At 41.6% G+C, this 21,551-nt stretch overlaps 1 protein-coding gene across 4 annotated transcripts in view; it reads right to left on the reverse strand.

The window, feature by feature from the left end:
- Positions 1-21,551, reverse strand: part of kifc3 (kinesin family member C3) — a 58,666-nt gene that overhangs the window by 20,653 nt on the left and 16,462 nt on the right. For 3 of the 4 annotated variants that reach the window (XM_067586150.1, XM_067586023.1, XM_067586078.1), the window contains exons 2-5: positions 7,277-7,397; positions 4,227-4,369; positions 1,876-2,038; positions 1,281-1,369 (exon numbers count right to left, since the gene is read on the reverse strand). In XM_067586150.1, coding sequence (XP_067442251.1) covers positions 1,281-1,369; positions 1,876-2,038; positions 4,227-4,369; positions 7,277-7,358 — 477 coding nt within the window. In that variant the 5' untranslated portion in view covers positions 7,359-7,397. Of the gene's footprint in view, positions 1-1,280; positions 1,370-1,875; positions 2,039-4,226; positions 4,370-7,276; positions 7,398-18,983; positions 19,066-21,551 lie in introns of those variants that run through there. The other variant, XM_067586232.1, reaches the window with a different exon arrangement.

The following is a 21,551-nucleotide window of genomic DNA, read 5'->3' on the forward strand; positions in this document are numbered from 1 at the left end:
TTTAAAAACTAAAATATTTCTAAAATCAAACATTTCTCAGTGATACGGATGTCAGACTGTGTGAAGATTAGACGGCAGCAGCTCGTCTTCTCATCATTTCCAAACACATTTACACTTTCTCTAAAGATGAAAGCATCTGGTTTGATCCCGCTGCAGCTCTTCACTGAAGCTCTGTCACGTTTTCACTGAGTCGAATATTCAAACCCGACAGTTTGAGACGTCTGATGCGTCATTTTAGACGTCAAAACTAAACCTGGAGAAGCAGCCTTCAGTTTTAATAATAATAATAATAATAATAATAATAATAATAATAATAATAATAATAGACTTTAATTATAGAGCAGTATTCATGTATAAATGCAGCACAAGTGCTTAACATGACAGCATTTATGATGACAATAAAAACAAGGAGAATAACAGAGTCGGACTGTGATTTTATGCTCCGACTTTAATTCCATTAAATTTGTTGTTCAATCTGTTTTATCTTATTTTATCTTCTATCTTATTTACTCTTTTTAAAACCATATTTACTGTATATTTATAATGTAATGTGTTTCTTTTATAGCTTGTCTTTATAATTCATGTGAAGCACTTTGACTTGCTTCATAAATAAACTAATAAAGTCAGACTGACCTCAACAGCTGTTTTATGTCTAAAGATTAATAAATTAAACAGATGAACAGATTGTGTTAAATATATTGTTAATCTGAAGGGAGGTGACACATATTGATCCATTCATGATCTTTATTCTGCAGTTAATAATCCGTCTGTTCATGAACGACCTTTAACAAACGTCACAGCTGATCGACGCTGCCGATCAATCTGAAAACCCGTCAAAGTGTCAAACTGATAAAAACCAGTCTGACGTCTGATTATTACACATCAGTGAAGGTTCAGTTACACACCCTCAGCTTTCTATAGAGTGTTTGTGTAAATATGTTAGTACGTTTCCATGGAAACATACTTCTGTGAAACTGAAGGATTAAAAACAGGACGGTGAAAATCTGAGTATCTGTTAGTCATCACGGGATCCTACATTTCCCATAATTCACCTGGATAGAGTCTTTCATCAGAGCCTCCCTGCAGGTAAACAGTCACGTCTTTCACACAGTGTGTCGTCTCCAAACCCAGATCTGATCTGACTGATATAGTTTACTGTCTTTAAAAACAGCCTCGTACCCGCGTGACGAGTGTTTAATCACCTCGTCAATCAATAAAAGGAAAATCAATGAATGTTTGACTCCTGCAGCTCCTCCACTGATCATCTGAATCTGACGTACCTGTTTGCGCAGCCGAGTAACGAGCTGCTCTTCTTCTGGACAGCTGAGACGACCTGAAGGCTGCTCACCTGGCTGCAGCGCCCGCACACCTGCACACACACACACGCACGCGCACACACACGCACACGCACACACACGCACACACGCACACACACGCACACACACGCACACACACGCACACACACGCACGCACACACACGCACACACACGCACACACACGCACACACACACACACACACACACACGCACAGTCGGGACAGGAGAATAAAGAGCAACTTTATTGTGAGACCAACATGTTTAATGATGGTTTGTGTCCATGTGAACATTTTTGCTCTAAAGTGGTGCGTTCAAGTAATTTAAGAGAATTTGTGAGTATTTTATTAGAATTTTCTCTGACGTACGAACAAAATTCAGAACTGTTAGAAAAACGTTTTCATCTGAATGAATCAACAGTTTAAATATGTTCAAATAAAATATAAAACTAAAACAAACTTGTATGGTGTTCATTAAGAGTTTGAGAGGATGTGATGGTTTTTATTGCAGTAGTCGTGTTAAACGTGTGTGTGTGTGTGTGTGTGTGTGTGTGTGTTCTCACCGTTGGCTGACGGCTGCTCTTCCTCCTGCAGCGTCTGAGCGCCGCTCGTCTTCTCCTGGACGCTCTGCTGCTGCTGCTGCTGCAGCTGCTGCACCAGCAGGTGACGGGTGACTTCCTCAGAGCGAAGACGAGCCTGAAACTCACACACTTTGTCCTGTAGAGTCTGAACACACACACACACACACACACACACACACACACACACACACACATGAATGAGGCTCTGACAATCATTTCCATCAGTCAGGTCAGACTAACGAGCTGCTTCTAATTCTTCTCTACGACTATGACCTCTAGCTGTCAGGAAGAGAGAAAAGATGGAATAAAAAGGTAGAAGAGAGAAGAGACGGCAGCAGAAACTACAAGCGAGCAGCAAGATGAAGGTTTTTTACGTTGGCAGGAGTCCAGCAGCAGGACCAGGTGACCCTCTGCAGGTGGAGAACAGCGTGGAAACAGAAGAGATGGAGGAACAGACAGACATTTATTACAGTTAAGTAATAAACAGACCTGAGGTGATGAAGAGGCAACATGACAATCAGACACTGAAATAACTTCCATCAGCTGAGTTTTTACTGACTCATCATCTGTTGGTTTCATTTAAACAAGTTCAAACATGATGATCTGAACAGAAAACAATGTGCTCGTTGAATAAGTGTTTAACATGTCAGATTATTATATGTAGCTTGTTACAGAAGCCTCCTAACGTCTGACAGTCTGTTGACTTTCAGGCGTCCAACATACAGATTAACATGAACATAAAGACTGATATTAAAACCAGATTTAGACAGAAAATAATAAACTCTGATGAATAAAGGAGAGATTTTATGACACAGATGTTGAAAAGACTAAATGATGCTCATCTGAAAGTGTCGCGGTGAAATTCATCCAGCTAGTTAAAGTAAAATTTATTTTATTTAAAGTGCAAAATCACACCAGGGTGTCTCAATACACTTTACAGCAGCGAACAACGTTAAAATAGTCGACCAATAATAAGAGAATCGAGGAGGGACGACACACACAAAAAGCCTCAGTGGGGTGAGGGGAAAGACTACATCAACCCATGTCAATGGTTTTAAGAAGGGTCATATGATTGTAAGAATAAGTATGTTTAGTTTAGTCTAGATTTAAAGATTTCGACAGAGGTGGCTTCCCTGATTATACGAGGTAGCTGGTTCCAGAGATGGGGAGCTCGGTAGGAGAACTTCTAGGAACAGGAAGATGTCCAGCATTATGTGATCAGAGTGCACGAGGGGGGGGAGTATAAGGGATGATGAGGTCAGAAAGATACGACGGTGCAAACCCGTGTAGAGATTTATAAGCTAAGAGAAGCACCTTAAAGTCAGATCTGGCTTGGATTGGGAGCCAGTGGAGGGAGATTAGGACTGCAGTGATACGGTCAAATTTTCTAGTTATAGATAGTATTCTGGCAGCAGCATTTTTACACAAGTTGTAATTTTTTAATGCTGCAGCTACGTAGACCAGAGAATAGCACATTACAGTGATCCAGTCTCGAGGAAACAAAGGCATGTATTAGAGTTTCAGCATCCGCCATACTAAGCAGAGATATTGCGAAGATGGAAATTTTGGTGATGGTGATTTTCCTAATGTGTGCATCGAATGAGAGGGCCAACAACTAACATCTCAGTCAAGACATCAAGTTTTGTGGCATCCAGTTTGTAACAGGCATAATTCAAGGTTTGCAATTTGTGAACGATGGTCAGGTGTAACTGGTATATAAATCTGGGTGTCATCTGCATAGCGGTGGAATTTGATACCATGGGTGCAGAAAATCTCACCAAGACGCAGCACGTAGGCCGAGAAACTACTGTAGTTCAATGACAAAGCATTTTTAATTCACTATCGCTATGACTGGCTTCTTCTCCATAGCAACGCCAGCCAGCTGAGGCTCATGGGTATTGCAGTATTTCTAGCCGTCCACCAAAAATCAGGACAAAACGTGATTTCTCAGAGATGAAGTGTAAATAATGTTAAACTGGTGTCAGAATATAAACCTGAAGGATCGTTATTATCCAGCAGAGTTTCTGTCTTCAGTAATATTCTTCATCTTCTAAAGAAAAACACAGAACGATGAAGAACAGCAGCTTCTCACACACTTTAACTGCTGGTTAAAAGGAGCAAATTCGTGGGTCAAAGTTCACTAAATTTGAACGTCACATGAAAAATATTCACTTCAGAAACATGCTGAGTCACTAAAACATCAGACTGCATCAACAGTGATGTCACACATGTGATGAGGTCGACAGAGAAGAGACCCCGAGGTCACACACACACATACACACACACACACATACACAGTAACACACACACACACACACACACTGCTGTGTTACCTGGATGAGCAGCTGCTGGCTGGGTGCGTTTGTTTCGTTCAGCTCTGCGGTCAGAGAGGGGCGCTGTGAGAAGGCGGCGGTGGGCAGAGACAGGAAGGAGCCGTCGTCTTCACCATCACTCATCAGGAAGTCCACTGAGCTCGCTACGGACACACAGGAGGGACAAACTAAATAAAGCCGGGATCAGACATTTCCTTTCTGCGCTCAGACTTTCAGGTTTCTGTTTCTCTGACTAGAGCTCAGACTCTGGAGGTTGAGGATGTTACTTTCTCCTGTCCTGATCTGGTCCGACTCAGACGTCAAGTCCTGGTTACTATGAACCGAGTGGACCAGCAGGACCAGTGTTGGGCTGCAACATTCATTTGTAACACGTTACAGTAATTAAATTACTTATTTCAGTAACAGTAGTGTAAACACTTACAATTTGAAATTACAGTTACTGATCTCAGTAACGCTCCGTTGGGGGGTCGGCGTGCTCGCTGTCTGACTGGATTAATGGAGGGTTGATATTAGTGAGCTCACTGCCATCAGCTGACCGTTAATAAATCATCTTATTCACATGTCTTAGCCAGCTTGCTAACGCTAGCCATGTGTACGCCTACATTCAGGAGTCACCTGATGCTGGTTGAGTTCAGAGTTCAGGTGTTTGAATCGTGCAGGTGATGTCGGGACGTCTGCAGCGCTGTGTGTCACTGATGCTAACGCTAACGCTAGCTGCTGGATGGTCAGTAAATCCTTCCAAACTGTTTCCTGTCTGCTTGTTAAACCACAAACGTCTCATTTTTGTGTTAAATACAGAAGCAGCAGCGTGTGAAGGATTCTGAAACTTCAACAGAGCTGATGAAGACCTCCGACACAGAGGCTGAGAGTGAGAGACCGCTGTAGCTCAGCAGCACATGCTCAGTAGCGTCTGCCTTCCACAGAACCACTCTCCAGAGACTGAAAGCATGACGCTGTTACTAGTCTGTGGAGACGTTTCTAAACAAACTAATGTGACCAAACTCCTCATTTGGATCCAAACATGAGATTTGTTGACAAGAAGAAAAATATAGAAAACGGCTGCAATGATCCTTTAACTGACCACTGAGTTGCGTTTGAGAAAAATGTAAAATCCTGAACAAAGCGTCAGTAAGCAGATTTGTGTGTTTGGTCTGTAATCAGGTTATTGAGGTCATGGTTCTGCACGACCACCAAGAACCTGAACTGAATTATTTTCCTCACTTTCTCCCTCTGCTCCTGAGTACCATGGAAACCAGTCTGACCAGATAACAGGTGATAACAGCTGCTGACACATTAACCTGCTCACACTGTGTCCATCTGTGTGTGTGTGTGTGTGTGTGCGTGTGTTTTCTGAGTCTACAAGGCCTCTAAAATCTTATCAACCTGAGAACAATCTGCACTCTGTGTGAGTGAGTTAAGTCTTTTTAATGCTCAGATTTTTTCCCAGACTGGATTCAGAGCCGAACACGTGGATCAGAAACCTGCTTTAGACTGAAACACCGACAGAAAAACTGGATCACACACAAACACACAGACACACAGACACAACAGTCGCAGGAGGAAACGCTGCGTTTGCTTTCTGTAGATCACACAGTAAATGTTGACACTTGCAGAAACTGAAAAAACAGACACTTCAGTCAGGAATGAAGAGAAACCTGTGAACTAAATATTTTCCACATGCAGCTTCTTAATGTGAAGATCTGCTGCTTGTCTCAGTGCAACGAACTATTGTTTTCATTATCGATTTTAATCCTTTGATTATTTTCTCAATTTGTCGTTAAAATGTCAGAAAATGGTGCAGAGTGTTGATCAGTGTTTCCCAAAGACACAAAGATCTTAAGAAGAAGAAGAAAATATTCACATTTAAGAAACTAAAACGTTTAATCGATTATCAAAATAGTTGCTGATTAACTTCCTGTCGACCCTCGAATGGTTTCAGTTGACTGATCGTCATCTGACGTCTTTCAGAGTAAAAATACAGAGAAAACTTCTCATCCAGCTGTTTGTGTTCAGTCATTAAACAAGGAGGATTTTAAAAGTTACATTTATTAAATGAATAAATAGAATCTAAATGTAAAATAATAATGATGAAAATCATCATTAGTTGCAGCCTTGATACACATAAATCTAACAGGAATAAAACCAACATATAAATGAAATAAAGCTTCTATAAACATTTTTGCACCACTTCACATATATATAATCTATAATACACTAAAACTGAAGCTGATATTTATTTTAATTGTTTTCTCTTTTCCAAGTTTTAGAAATATATTCAGTTCGTTTTTTGGCCTCAATCCGTTAATATCAAATATCTGACACGTATATATTTACCTAAATAATATTTATATTAATGTAAAAACACTCAAACTACAAACTGAACACGAGGTCAAAATAATTATATTACATTATACGTTTCAATAACATCTGTGCTTTGATTCTGGTTAAATGTCCTACTTCTCTCTAAAATAAGGCAAAAATACCAAATAAATAAATAATTCCTGATCTGAGCTTCATCCTCACATTTAACCAAATCTTAAACTTTTTTAAACATTAAACACTGACCTCTATGACAGTAAACTGAATATATACTGAAGACGTCGTCTTTAGGAAACACTGATTAACATTTTACAGACAGAATGAAAACAAGTGTTAGTGATAATCTGCATGAAGAGAGAGAACAGAAGCTCCAGTGTTGGTGAACCTGATCCGTCCTCTGAGACTCCGACTGTAAAACGATCAGCTGAGAAAAACACAGCCAGCGATACGACAAACAAATAAATAAATAAATAAAAGGAGGCAGCGTCTGCTCACCTGTTCGTCTCTCTGACAGCGTGAAACACCAAACACACACTCAGGTTTCTTCTGCTTCCTCCATTCATTACTAACAGGTATGACTCACCTCCCCTCCCTACACACACACACACACACAGTAACACACACACACACACACTCTCTCTCTCTAAAAATGCAGTCACACCGGTGTCTGAAGCCTCCTCCTCCTCCTCCTCCTCCTCCTCCTCCTCCTCTGCGACACACGTCTGACTCACCGTCCAATGAGATGTCTTTCTTCCAGAGCTCCTGCAGGCAGGGGGCGTGGCCGAGATCCCAGGTCTTTCTTGTGCCGAACATGACCGCCGGGCTGAGCAGAGCGCTGGACCGCTGGACCGGCTGCAGAGACCAGAGACAGGAGACCAGTCAGAGACAGGAGACCAGTCAGAGACCAGAGAGCAGAGACCAGTCAGAGACCAGAGAGCAGAGACCAGTCAGAGACCAGTCAGAGAGCAGAGACCAGTCAAAGACCAGAGACCAGTCAGAGACCAGAGACCAGTCAGAGACCAGAGACCAGAGACCAGAGACCAGTCAAAGACCAGAGACCAGTCAGAGACCAGAGACCAGAGACCAGTCAGAGACCAGAGACCAGCCAGAGACCAGAGACCAGTCAGAGATCAGAGACCAGAGACCAGTCAGAGACCAGAGACCAGTCAGAGATCAGAGACCAGAGACCAGTCAGAGACCAGAGACCAGTCAGAGACCAGAGACCAGTCAGAGACCAGAGACCAGTCAGAGACCAGTCAGAGACCAGAGACCAGTCAGAGATCAGAGACCAGGGACCAGTCAGAGACTAGAGACCAGTCAGAGACCAGTCAGAGACCAGTCAGAGACCAGAGACCAGAGAGCAGAGACCAGTCAGGCAGAGTCACAGACCAGAGCAGCTGAACTACATTCAAATTGGTGGATATTTTAGTAATGAATTAGTGTTTTGATATGCTCTGATAGATCAGCTGACTGGTGACACTGTGATGGTAAAGCTGATAAATGGTCTGAAAGGTTCCAGCTCAAGATAAACAAGTTTTATATTAACATTTGGATAAAAATGCAGTTTTACAAGTTTACATTTTTGCACCTTTTCCTGCTGCTGTGAGAGAATAAACCTGAACACTTAGTTTCACTCTCAGCTGAGTGACACTGTCTAAAATCATTTCTCTTCATTTGGAGTTTGCCTGTTATCATTTTGAACTGCAGATGTTATTACATATGAAGTAATTTTTCCAATTAAGTTCACTAAACTCTATTTCTCTTGTGCAGCTTTGCTCTTCCAGTGTGAAGAAGATTCAGCAACGCTGCAAACTGATGACAAATATTCACCTTTACTGCATAAAATAGATTTTAGTGGATTTGTTTCCATTAAAAGATGTTTTTTAGATTATTTTTCCTTTTCAGAATAATGCTCAGAAATACACACAAACAGCAGATAAACTCACATCTGCCAGAGTGTTGCATTCATGTGCAGTTGGACTTTGAATGAATCGGCAAAATGATGATAGTTAGATTAGATAAGATAGAAACCTTATTGATCACACAAAACCCCCAATACACACAAGAATAAAACAACAAACACACAGCAGTGAAGCAATAGTTCAGCCACCAGAACAACTACAGAGAGCATCACTATGATAGTGCACAGTATCTGCAAATACAAGGTGATTCATTGCTGTAAATAATGTAAAATACAAATCAGAGATAAATATATAAACAAATACAAATTGTGTGTGAGGCTCACAGCCAGCAACCAGTGAACGTTGATACCATCAGACAGGCAGCATCACGTCTGATCCAACCGTCGCTGGCAGGAGCTGAACAGTCGTACAGCCTGAAGGACAAAAGACTCCATCAGACTGTCTGCTGAGCAGCACTGAGACAGCAGTTTGTCACCGAACACACTCCTCTATCTGATGACCGTAGAGGGTGAACACACTCCTCTATCTGGTGACCGTAGAGGGTGAACACACTCCTCTATCTGGTGACCGTAGAGGGTGAACACACTCCTCTATCTGGTGACCGTAGAGGGTGAACACACTCCTCTGTCTAGTGACCTTAGAGGGTGAACACACTCCTCTATCTGATGACCGTAGAGGGTGAACACACTCCTTTATCTGGTGACAGTAGAGGGTGAACACACTCCTCTATCTGGTGACAGTAGAGGGTGAACACACTCCTCTATCTGGTGACCGTAGAGGGTGAACACACTCCTCTATCTGGTGTCTGTAGAGGGTGAACACACTCCTCTATCTGGTGACTGTAGAGGGTGAACACACTCCTCTATCTGGTGACTGTAGAGGGTGAACACACTCCTCTATCTGGTGACTGTAGAGGGTGAACACACTCCTTTATCTGGTGACAGTAGAGGGTGAACACACTCCTCTATCTGGTGACTGTAGAGGGTGAACACACTCCTCTATCTGGTGACCGTAGAGGGTGAACACATTCCTCTATCTGATGACTGTAGAGGGTGAACACACTCCTCTATCTGGTGACCGTAGAGGGTGAACACACTCCTCTATCTGGTGACCGTAGAGGGTGAACACACTCCTCTGTCTAGTGACCTTAGAGGGTGAACACACTCCTTTATCTGGTGACAGTAGAGGGTGAACACACTCCTCTATCTGATGACCGTAGAGGGTGAACACACTCCTTTATCTGATGACCGTAGAGGGTGAACACACTCCTTTATCTGGTGACAGTAGAGGGTGAACACACTCCTCTATCTGATGACTGTAGAGGGTGAACACACTCCTCTATCTGGTGACCGTAGAGGGTGAACACACTCCTCTATCTGGTGACTGTAGAGGGTGAACACACTCCTCTATCTGGTGACTGTAGAGGGTGAACACACTCCTCTATCTGGTGACCGTAGAGGGTGAACACACTCCTTTATCTGGTGACAGTAGAGGGTGAACACACTCCTCTATCTGGTGACAGTAGAGGGTGAACACACTCCTCTATCTGGTGACCGTAGAGGGTGAACACACTCCTCTATCTGATGACTGTAGAGGGTGAACACACTCCTCTATCTAGTGACCGTAGAGGGTGAACACACTCCTCTATCTAGTGATCGTAGAGGGTGAACACACTCCTCTATCTAGTGACCGTAGAGGGTGAACACACTCCTCTATCTGGTGACTGTAGAGGGTGAACACACTCCTCTATCTGGTGACTGTAGAGGGTGAACGCACTCCTCTATCTGGTGACCGTAGAGGGTGAACGCACTCCTCTATCTGGTGACCGTAGAGGGTGAACACACTCCTCTATCTGGTGACCGTAGAGGGTGAACACACTCCTCTATCTGGTGACCGTAGAGGGTGAACACACTCCTCTATCTGGTGACTGTAGAGGGTGAACACACTCCTCTATCTGGTGACTGTAGAGGGTGAACACACTCCTCTATCTGATGACTGTAGAGGGTGAACACACTCCTCTATCTGGTGACTGTAGAGGGTGAACACACTCCTCTATCTGGTGACTGTAGAGGGTGAACACACTCCTCTATCTGGTGACTGTAGAGGGTGAACACACTCCTCTATCTGATGACTGTAGAGGGTGAACACACTCCTATCTGGTGACTGTAGAGGGTGAACACACTCCTCTATCTGGTGACTGTAGAGGGTGAACACACTCCTCTATCTAGTGACCGTAGAGGGTGAACACACTCCTCTATCTGATGACTGTAGAGGGTGAACACACTCCTCTATCTGGTGACTGTAGAGGGTGAACACACTCCTCTATCTGGTGACTGTAGAGGGTGAACACACTCCTCTATCTGGTGACTGTAGAGGGTAAACACACTCCTCTATCTGGTGACTGTAGAGGGTGAACACACTCCTTTATCTGATGACTGTAGAGGGTGAACACACTCCTCTATCTGATGACTGTAGAGGGTGAACACACTGCGGAGGCTGGGGGGAGCGTCATCATGATGGACAGCAGTTCATTTAAGGTCTTTGGCTCCCTGCCAGCTATGGATGCAGCGTCGTAGCAACACTATAATCTGAAGCTGCACTAATCAATATTTTTACATTAACAATAACAGACGACTGTGTGATGTGAACGAGGTCTCTTGTAGTTTAGGACAGTTTAGAATAAAGTGGAAAATAAAAATAAACATCTTTAATTTTTATGTTTAACATAAAATGTTTTTATATGCTCAGAAATACAGTTCAAACTGCAGATAAACTCAAATACCTGAGTGTTGCCTTCATGTGCAGTTGGAATTTAAATGAATCAGTAAAATGGACTGATGGAACAGACGTCAGTTTGTGGATGAAACATGATACATTTAAAGCTGCACCAATAAATATTTTTATAGCAACTGTACACCACAGTGTGATGTGAAAGAGACAATATCTTGGACTTTTATGTTTACCATATAAAATATACTTTAGTTTCATTGGGGAGCTGCTAAAAGTTACATTTTGGATTTAAAGGTGCAGTTTGTAGGATTTAGTAGGATTTAGGTTTCTAGTGGTGAGGTTGCAGATTGCAACCAACTGAATAATGAATATTATAAGAATATAAATGAATAATAATGGAGGTCAGTTTGTGGATGAAACATGATACATTTTGCCGATAAATATTTTCATATTTACAATAGATGACTATGTTAAACGTAAAAATCTTTCACTTTTATGTTTCTGATATAAAATATATTTTAGTAGATTTGTCTGCACCCAATAATATGTTTTTGTTTTTTTCTCTGTTAAAAATAAAACTCAGAAAAACAGAAGATTAACTGACATAATGAGTGTTGCATTCAGGTGCAGTCGGACTTAAAATGAATCTGCAAAATGACTGACCATCATTAGTGAGGTCATTTAGTGAATTTTTATTCTGAAGGTTCTGAGTAAGTTAGCATTGGTTGCTAAGGTGGTTGCTAAGGTGTTTCCATGTGTTGTTCAGCTCCAACATGTACGGATGGATTTGAGAAGTTGACATTTGGCGTAAAGAAGGAGAAGAAGAAGTGAAATCCTGCTACTATAGTTTGTTTACGTAGCCTACGGAGCCGGAGGAAGCTTCCTGAAGCTGACCAATCAGAACAGAGTGGGCTCATCAGGAGGCGGGGCCTTAAAGAGACAGGAGCTAAAACAGCCTGTTTCAGACAGAGGCTGAACTGAGGGGCTGCATAAAGGACCAGTAGAAGATCAATAAGGAGTTTTTAACTGGAAATCATGCAAAGATATTCCAGTAGAGCCCCAGAATATAAATATAGAGCTGGAAATGTGCAGAATGTGTGTCCTTTAAGTCCAAAACTGTGGACTTGTTAATATGAAAATATTGATTAGTGCTGCTTTAAACTGATCTAATAATAAAATAATAAATCAGACGATGTCAGCTCATTGCAGATATTCTGTATATCTGTATCAGCATATAAATCAGCTGATAAATGACAAGAAACTGAAGTCCATAAAAGACAAAAATATGTTTTGAAACAGTTTGTCCATCAGAGAGAAGAGACAAGTTGATTTTTCTGTAAAATGTGCACATCTTATTTATGGGCCATAATATAAAAAAGAAGAATCTTTTGAAATGTTTATGTTCTGAATTTGTAAATAAAAATGAATAACCGACAGATATATCATTATCTGATGATCAATATCTGTGTCTTCCGGTCTCGTCCTGCTGTAACACTCTCCTGTCCCGTCTCACCTGAGAGATCCGACCAATCAGACGACAGCCTCTCAACCTGTTCTGTTCTGTTCTTACCCGTCCATGTCCGCAGCGAGCTCTGCGCTCTGCAGGATGGACGAAGCGTTCTCTGTCCGACCAGCTTTTGTTGATGAGCGTTCCCACCCAGCACAGCATGCTGCTGCACCCTCACATCGCCATGCATCCACACACGACCAGCGACCTGCTGCTGCTGCTGCGTTCAGGTAACCTGCAGCAGCTCCACACTGACCTGGAGACAGGTAACACTCCTACAGCTGCTCTGCTGCGTCTCCACCAGGATTATCAACATCTGATCCTAGACCAGCTGATCAGAAGCTTTCTACGAGGAAGCGGCCGACAGTAATCTGTTAATCCTCCGAGCAGATGGCTCCTTTAACCCTCGACTGCCCAGCAGGGACAGAGGTGTCGTCCTGCTGCTCGACTACAGCACGCCGACCGGTTAACGAAGGACACGTCAGTCTCAAACACTCCCTTCATCTTAACAACAAGGAAAAGTTAAACTGCTTTCAGCCATTTTATCATTTGGTTTTAAAGCTGCAGAGAACTTTGAGGATAAAGATTTTTTCATTCAACAAAATAAGAAAAACCAACAAAATGCGGACTGAAAGTGTGATTATGATACATCCATACCTTCATTCAAATCAATATAGAAGCCTGGTGTAAATTCATGAGACAGACAGACAGATGTAGAGAGATGGAGGCTTTTATACAGTGAACTTGTTCATCATGTGACTGAAAATCACTGTAAATACCGTTTATGCAAAACATCATAATCAATCGATTCTGAATCTAATCATGAGATTCCCAAAGTTTCCCTCCAATACAAGCCAGTGAAGCTGAACAGTGTTCCTGCACATGCTCAGTAGCGTCTGTCTTCCACAGAACTACTCTCCAGAGACTGAAAACATGATGCTGTTATTAGTCTTTGGAGCCGTTTCTAAACTAACTAACGTGGCTGGCTGGTGTCTAAACACTTCAGTCATATTCAGGTCAACAGTTGAACCTTTCAATCAGACCTCAGTGTTTGTCGTGTTGTGAATGTTTAATCATAACGGCAGCGCTGCCAGCGACTCTCACCGGATGTAAAACGGCTCCTCAGTTAAACTGAATATTTAACCAAAGAGTGAAGAATTGTACTGAAGTTCTTTGAGAATTTATAATGTAGCACAAAGTCCAGAGGTTGTTTATCTGCAGCACAACAAGCTGGCGAAGCTATAAACAACAACAACAACTGTCTTACACAGAACTACTCTCCAGAGACTGAAAACATGATGCTGTTATTAGTCTTTGGAGCCGTTTCTAAACAAACTAACGTGACCAAACTGTTCATGATGAAGGAACATGTGACCCAGTGCAGCGGTGTGACTCACTGACGTGTTTTTAATAAGATATATTAATTTTTATTATATATTATATAGATATATCAGCTTTGATACAAACACAATATTTGTTAGTAGATCAGTTCATTGTTGGTTTGGATCCAAACATGAAGACAAATATAGAAAATCACCAGTCTGATCCTTTAATAGATACAATAATTATGAGAAATATTAATGACCATGAATCCAGAACATATAAACTCACAATATTCAGGCCAACAAACTGAATTCTTTCAGCCTCATTATTATTCAGACAATCAGACAATTTACATCATTTACAAAAAGCTCAAATTCACTCAATTCATCCATTTATGAACAAAATGATCAGAAAAAAAACAAAAACATATTTGCTTTTTACTCAAGAAGAAATATGATCCAGTAAAATGGCTTCAAGTCTAATTCCTTATTTAACCTTCCTGGATTAACGTGTTGCCTAGCAACAGAACACCAATCATCTGCAGGACTCAGGCTGCTGTTCAGCACTTCACAACAATGACTCTTCCTCCTCACATCTGCTTTCCTTTCATACTGAAACCCTCCACACACACACACACACACACACACACACACACACACACACACACACACACACACTCTCAATTACAGCTGCAACCATTTATCGATCAAAAGAAAATTAATCAGCAACTATTCTGATAAACGATTAATGATTTTGAGTCCTTTAAAGCAGAAACAATCAGCTGCTCTCATGTCACTAAAGTGAATATTTGCAGGTTTTGAACTGACACCTTGTGCTCAAATAAAACTGATTTCTGATGTTTTATTGATTGATCCAGAATGAATCTGCAGATTAGCTGATAATGAAGATAACAGTAACAGTGGTGACAGTCTGATGCTTTCAGTCCTCCGTGTTCTCACACAGCCGACTGTTTCCTGGCTGTGAAACCATCTGCTGCAGTCTGACAGTCTGATCTGAAGCTGAACTAGAAAAACTACATTCAGTTCTGTACGATGCCCCCTGTGGTGACTGGATCATGTTACTGTGTGTGTAGTGGAAGTGTAACCCCCCCCTCCTCCTCCTCCTCCTCCTCCTCCTCACTCTTCCTAAAATGCACACAGAGCAGACAGACCAGTGTGAGCTCCAGTGACTCCAAATGAATAAAAACTGAAACAAATCCTGCTGCAGTGCAGAGGAAGATGCGACACGTTGAAATCACAACTACCTGCTGCTGAAAACTGTTTCCTGTCCCGACACGTTGACCTTCGTTACCTGAAACAGATTATTGTCTTCATTCATTGTTTCACCTGTCAAATATCAGACGTCTGATGTCTTTCACTGTTTAACACAGTTCAAACCTTCCAGCCACAACACATCAATCAGAACAACTACTCAGTAGAGCTGCTCTGCTCCTCATCATTTGAAAGGAAAATATATTTTACAGATATATATTTTGGAGGGACCTGTAGAGGAGGCAACGTGACAGCACCCATACTGCCCCCCCCCCGGCCTCCTCGCCCCGCCCGAGGTGACGTCTGTCCAACCAACATTTATAACAAAGAAAAACATCAAATATTCATATTTGAGAATCAGAGCAGCAGATAATATTTTAATATCTGGTTTCCAGCTGGTTGTGTTCTGACATCTAGAGCTGCAATGATCCGTCCGTTAATCGACTGTCAACTAATCAGTTCATTTGAAACTATTTTGATAATCGAACAAAAACGTCCAAATTCTCTGATTCAGCTGCTTCAATGTGAATATTTATATTTTCTGGTGTCTTTAGTCTCTGTGATCAGAAACTGAAGATCTTTCAGTTGAGGACAAAACGAGACGTTTGAGGACGTCGTCTTTGGGAATTTACAACATTTTATAGACCGAACGATTAATCAATTAATAGAGAGAATAATAGTTAGTGACAGCTGATAGAAACGACTCCGATTCATCAAAGCTTTGATCTCATTAAAAGATCAATAAGAGGAAGAAAAAACTAAAAGTATGTAGCAGCAATATCACAATACACACACACACACACACACACTATCACACACACACACACACACTATCACACACACACACACACACACACACACACACTATCACACACACACACAAACACACACACACTCTGCTCTGTTTACCTCCTGCAGAGACTTTAAGATCCCTCCTCCTCCTCCTCCTCCTCTTCTTCCTCCTCCTCTAAACTGGGTCAAATCATCTGTCTGTGTTTTTTCGTCTCCATGTGTTCAGAGTCAAAGCCTGTCTGCTCACAGACTGCACACACACACACACACACACACACACACACACTCACTGCAACACATCTGTCACATCTGCAGACTCATATCAGGTAAAATATATATAATCTAATCTAATCTAATAATCTTCTTCAGTAGAAACATATTGTGTTTGTTTACTGAGCTGCAGAAAACACAAACAAACAACAACAAACCAGCCTGATGCTGCTTCCAGAGAAAGATTCTTCAAAAACAAAGATAAAAGCTTCAACATCCGTCACTCTGACTGTAATTCTGTGTTTTTCTTCATCAGGGTAGAAAACACTCATCATCTCTCTGAAACACACTGAAATGATTCTGATGGATTTTTTACACATTTCTCAAGTTTTCATCCAAACGCAACACAAAATTTAATCTGAATTTACAGAAAACAGTCAAAAAGAAACTGCAGCGAACGTTTGTTTCCATCAGCAGATAAACAGACGCTGCCGTTAAACCGTCGCAGAAGAAGAAGAAACAACAAGGAGACGACGTCATTAAAAGAGTCAAAAACATGATGGAAATATGACGTTTCTGTTAGTTTCATGTGTTGATGTGAGGAAGGTTACAGTCTCCTCATCATCATCATCATCGCTCCACACACATCTGGTGTTTTCAGCTCTTCAGTCACATGATTCATGATGTCATCATTTCAGTCTGAATAACAGCAAACTCTTTAAGATATTTGGACTTTTTCCACTCAGGTTTTGTTCATGTGCATAAAAAACAGCCGGATGACAAATTTACAGTCTTTAAGAGTCAAACATGTATAAATATTCAGCGTCGACACGCCACCAACCCACCAATCAACAGACTCCTTTGTTGAAGCAGTTTGTCTCCGTCTTCATGCAACATGACCGCACAATAACCGTCAAATCATCACGATATTAAACATTGATTTATGAATATATGAATAAAGCAGCTGTAGTTCATGTTTTAACCTCCTTAAAACTAAAACCTACTAAATAAGAACTCCGGTCATAACGAGAGTCCTGCTGCAGATGAAGCAGCCGGCCGTCTGATGAAGAACGTTAACGTCCAGACGTTGCATCAATAAAACATTTAGAAGCTTTAATATAAAACAACATGTTCTTCCTTCGTCTGCTGTTTGTTCGTATCTTCCATCAAAGACATCAGCGTCACCACAGTCTCAACCTTTCAATCATACTAATTCAGCTGTACAACTGAACTAACATTAATATTTTCATTATCGATTATGAACTGATGAGTCGTTTGGTTTTTAAAAAGATCAATGTTTCACAAAACCCAGAATGTAACAACTCAAAGATCTTCAGTTTACTGACAGAGAGACTAAAGAAACTAAAGACGCTGCAATCAGAGAAGTTTTCTTTAAAAAAAAAAGACTAAAAACATGAATTGATCATCACGTTAATAGTTGATGATTCATTTTCTGTAGATTGATTCCAGTTTATATCTGAGCTGTTTGTGTTCAGTCATTAAAGGAGGACACATTTAAAAACATCCATAAAACTCATGACAACACTTTCCTCTAAAGTCAGAGACCATCAAGCCCCGCCCACCATCAAAACCACCGCAGGCCTACAACCAGTACAGCAGGAACCAGTACAGCAGGAACCAGTACACTGAACCAGAACAGACTGGAAGGAGACTCAGCAGAGACTTTCTGCTACGGAAACTTAGAAGGTTCAACGTTAAAAGAAGATCCTGTCCTGACCTTCATCACCGTGTCTCCTGCTTCAGTCACCAGTCTGTCAGAGCAGTAACCAGACTGATGACCCCCCCTCACCCCCCCTCACCCCCCCTCAGACCTCCTCTGAGATGATGCTGTCTGGCTGCAGGTTCAGACTCAGACGTGCTGTTTTAACAAATCCTTGATCCGCTCCGCCGTCACTCAGCAGGAACCTGCAGACTCACCCAGCTGATCCCACATTTATATTTAATATTTTAACTGCTTTAGATTCTACTGTGTCGTCTTTTTATGTGCATCCATGTTCTGACATGTACGTGAGCTGTGTATCAGCATTATTGTCTGCGTTAATGGACATAAAGTTTTCTTGAATCTTTGTAGTGATCAGTGTCGTCTGAACCACAGACGCTCGTCTCATCTGTGATCTGATCTGTTGGGTTTAAACGCCGCTGCTGAATAAACGACGATATATTAAATCATTTTCTTAAAGAATCAGTCGTCCTGATGGAAACGTCTGCAGCGAGCAGCCGCCAGACGGAGTGATGTCATGCTCAGTCTGGATTCTTACTACTGATGTCAGAGAGGCTTTAAATGAGCTTTTCTTACATCTTACAGCTCTGCACAAGCAAAACTAAAATATCTGCTCACATTCATCCTACATGAAGGAATTTAAATAAAAACACACACAGGAGACTGAAAACGTTAGCAGACAAAAGGAGGATTATCACAACACACACACACACGCTGAGATAAAACATAAAGCAGAGATGACGTGCTGGCGTCCTCCGAGCAGCGACACACACGGACGTGTATTCAGGTCATGAGAGGAAACACAACACTCTGCTCTGCATCAGGTTACAGCTCGTCCTCCATCTCACTGCTCTCTATTCAACATGTCTGTTTCCTCCATCCTGCCTCCATCCGGCCTCCATCCCTCCGTCTTTGTCTCCCTCCGTTCATTCGGGTTCTTACCTCCCTCCCTGCGGCCTCGCCGTCCACATCATCCCCGCATCCTCCTGCAGCTTCACAGTGACACACAGCAGCAGGATCAGTGTCACCGCCACCCGCTGCCGACCCCCTCAACACACACACACACACACGCTGCTTCCTCTCGCTCTCTCTCTCTCTCTCTGTTCCCCTAGCAACAGCACAGCCAGCATCACACCTCCTGTAGCCCCGCCCCCCCCTCCATCCCGTCCTCTGATAAATATTTCAGCCTCAGCTGAAGCGTGAAGAGCTGCTCCTCCCCCCCGCCTGAAATATTCAACAGCCTGACAGACTGGCTGTTCTCATCACCAGAATCATATTTAAGATTCAAAGCAGTAAAACTTCCTGTTTCTGAGGAAAGAACACAGAAAGCTGAATGAGAATGAAGATGTTATTCATAATTACTGATTATTTCATCTATAAAATGTGTAAAAAAATAGTGAAAAACTGCTCGTTATAAAAATATTCAGTTTACTGTCACATAAGAAAGAAAAACATATCGTCACATATGAGAAGCTGGAGTCAGCAAATATTCGGCATTTTTGCTTAAAAATGATGCTGTTGATTAATTTCCTGCTGATCGACTAATCAATGAGGCTCTAATGTTTTAAAATGTGCCTGTTCATTCATTTACAGGATAAAAAGCATCACTGATCATTAACACATATCTGATAAATCAGACAGTAAATGTGTTTCCATATGAACATTTTTCATTCGCACGTTAAAAACCTGAGAGGAAACACTTGAATGTTTTCACTCCGACAGACGAGTTTCAGTAAAACAGATAATAAACTGACCAAAGTTAAAAAAATCATCCAATCGCAGCGATTTGTTGGAATTAAATTAATTTTGCTGGCGGTGTGAAGATCAAGCTGACCTGCCTTCATGGCCGTTGCCATGGAGATCGATGCTAAAGGATGCGAGGTTTTAACGTTGTCTGCGAGGTCAATCAGGTGATGATCAAGTCTTTTCTTCAGACTTTCAGTAACGTTTGACTGAACTGTACCAGACTGGAGGATCATCAGCGCCTCCTGCTGTTTATCTGCATTTATATTTTCTTTTTCATCATTTTCTGGAAATTCGATTAAGATTTGTGCAACATTTGGATTAAACCCGACTCCTGAGTCCAGGAGAAAATGTGTTATTGTGACTGTATTTTAAATTGTTCTGTAAAGTGCTGTACAATCATCATCATCATCATCAGTTATTACTGAACTTGTAAATGGAAGCAAACCCTAAAAGCTCGATGCGTGATGTGTGTTTTGGAGGATGAGGAGGATGAGGAGGATGTCCAGAGGTCAACAGTCAGATTATCAGCATCAGATGATGAATATGTGGTTACGTAACCGACTGAGACTCGACCCTGAAGAACACCGTCCACACGTAACCAGTCGCAGGATTTCACAGAGATCATGTGATCGAATGCTTCACATTCCTCCGCTGGTGACGGGAAACGTCTCCGTCAAAAGAGCCGCCGAGACGGAGAAACATCTGATTTAAACTGGAAACATACCGACGTTAACCAGGAGACACACTGACGAGGTGACGATGAATCACATCTGACTGACAGAAAAACCTCCAACGTCTTACAGACTGTTTGACCAGCTGCAGTAACGAGTCCAACATCAGCAGAATAAATCATAAATCATTCTCATGATCACTCAATCTGTTGATTTTATTCTACATTTATCAATTTATTGGTTGCTTATAGTAATGAGGGATTAATAGTGAAGGTTTTATGTTTTACCCTCATGAATAATAAAAGGTGAAAAGTTGAGAAAGTCTCGTTTTGTCCAAAACTCAAAGATATTAAGTTTATGATGATATGAAACAAAAAAAGCAAGAAAAAAAAACTTCACATTACAGACGCTGCAAACAAATCTTCATGTTTGGATCCAAACCAACAATGAACTGATCTACTAACAAGTATTGTGTTTGTATCAAAGCTGATATATCTATTTAATATATAATAATAATTAATATATCTGATTAAAAACACGTCAGTGAGTCTCATCGCTGCACTGAGTCACATGTTCCTTCATCATGAAGTTTAGAAACGGATCCAGAGACTAATAACAGCATCATGTTTTCAGTCTCCAGAGAGTAGTTCTGTGTACGGCAGTTGGTGTTGTTGTTGTTTACAGCTTCGCCAGCTTGTTGTGCTGCAGATAAACAACCTCTTGACTTTGTGCTACATTATAAATTTCTTAAAGAACTTCAGTATAATTCTTCACTCTTTGGTTAAATATTCAGTTTAATAACATAATAAGATGATGTAATGACTTCATCGACCAGGTGAGAGTCGCTGGATCTGAACCAGCAGTGCTGCCGTTATGATTAAACATTCACAACTTGACAAACACTCTGACTGGTTCAACTGTTGACCTGAATGTGACTGAAGTGTTTATACACCAGCCAGCCAATCAGAGACCTGGATCTCCCAAAAGCATAAAACAATTTCATTTCCAGTAAAGTTTAAAGTTCAGTGTTTATAGATTTCCTGCTACTGTCTGATCATTAGTCTCAGTGCAGACGTCACAACACCATCAGAAC

This window comes from Thunnus thynnus, chromosome 1, assembly GCF_963924715.1.
Source record: "Thunnus thynnus chromosome 1, fThuThy2.1, whole genome shotgun sequence".
Taxonomy (NCBI): domain Eukaryota; kingdom Metazoa; phylum Chordata; class Actinopteri; order Scombriformes; family Scombridae; genus Thunnus; species Thunnus thynnus.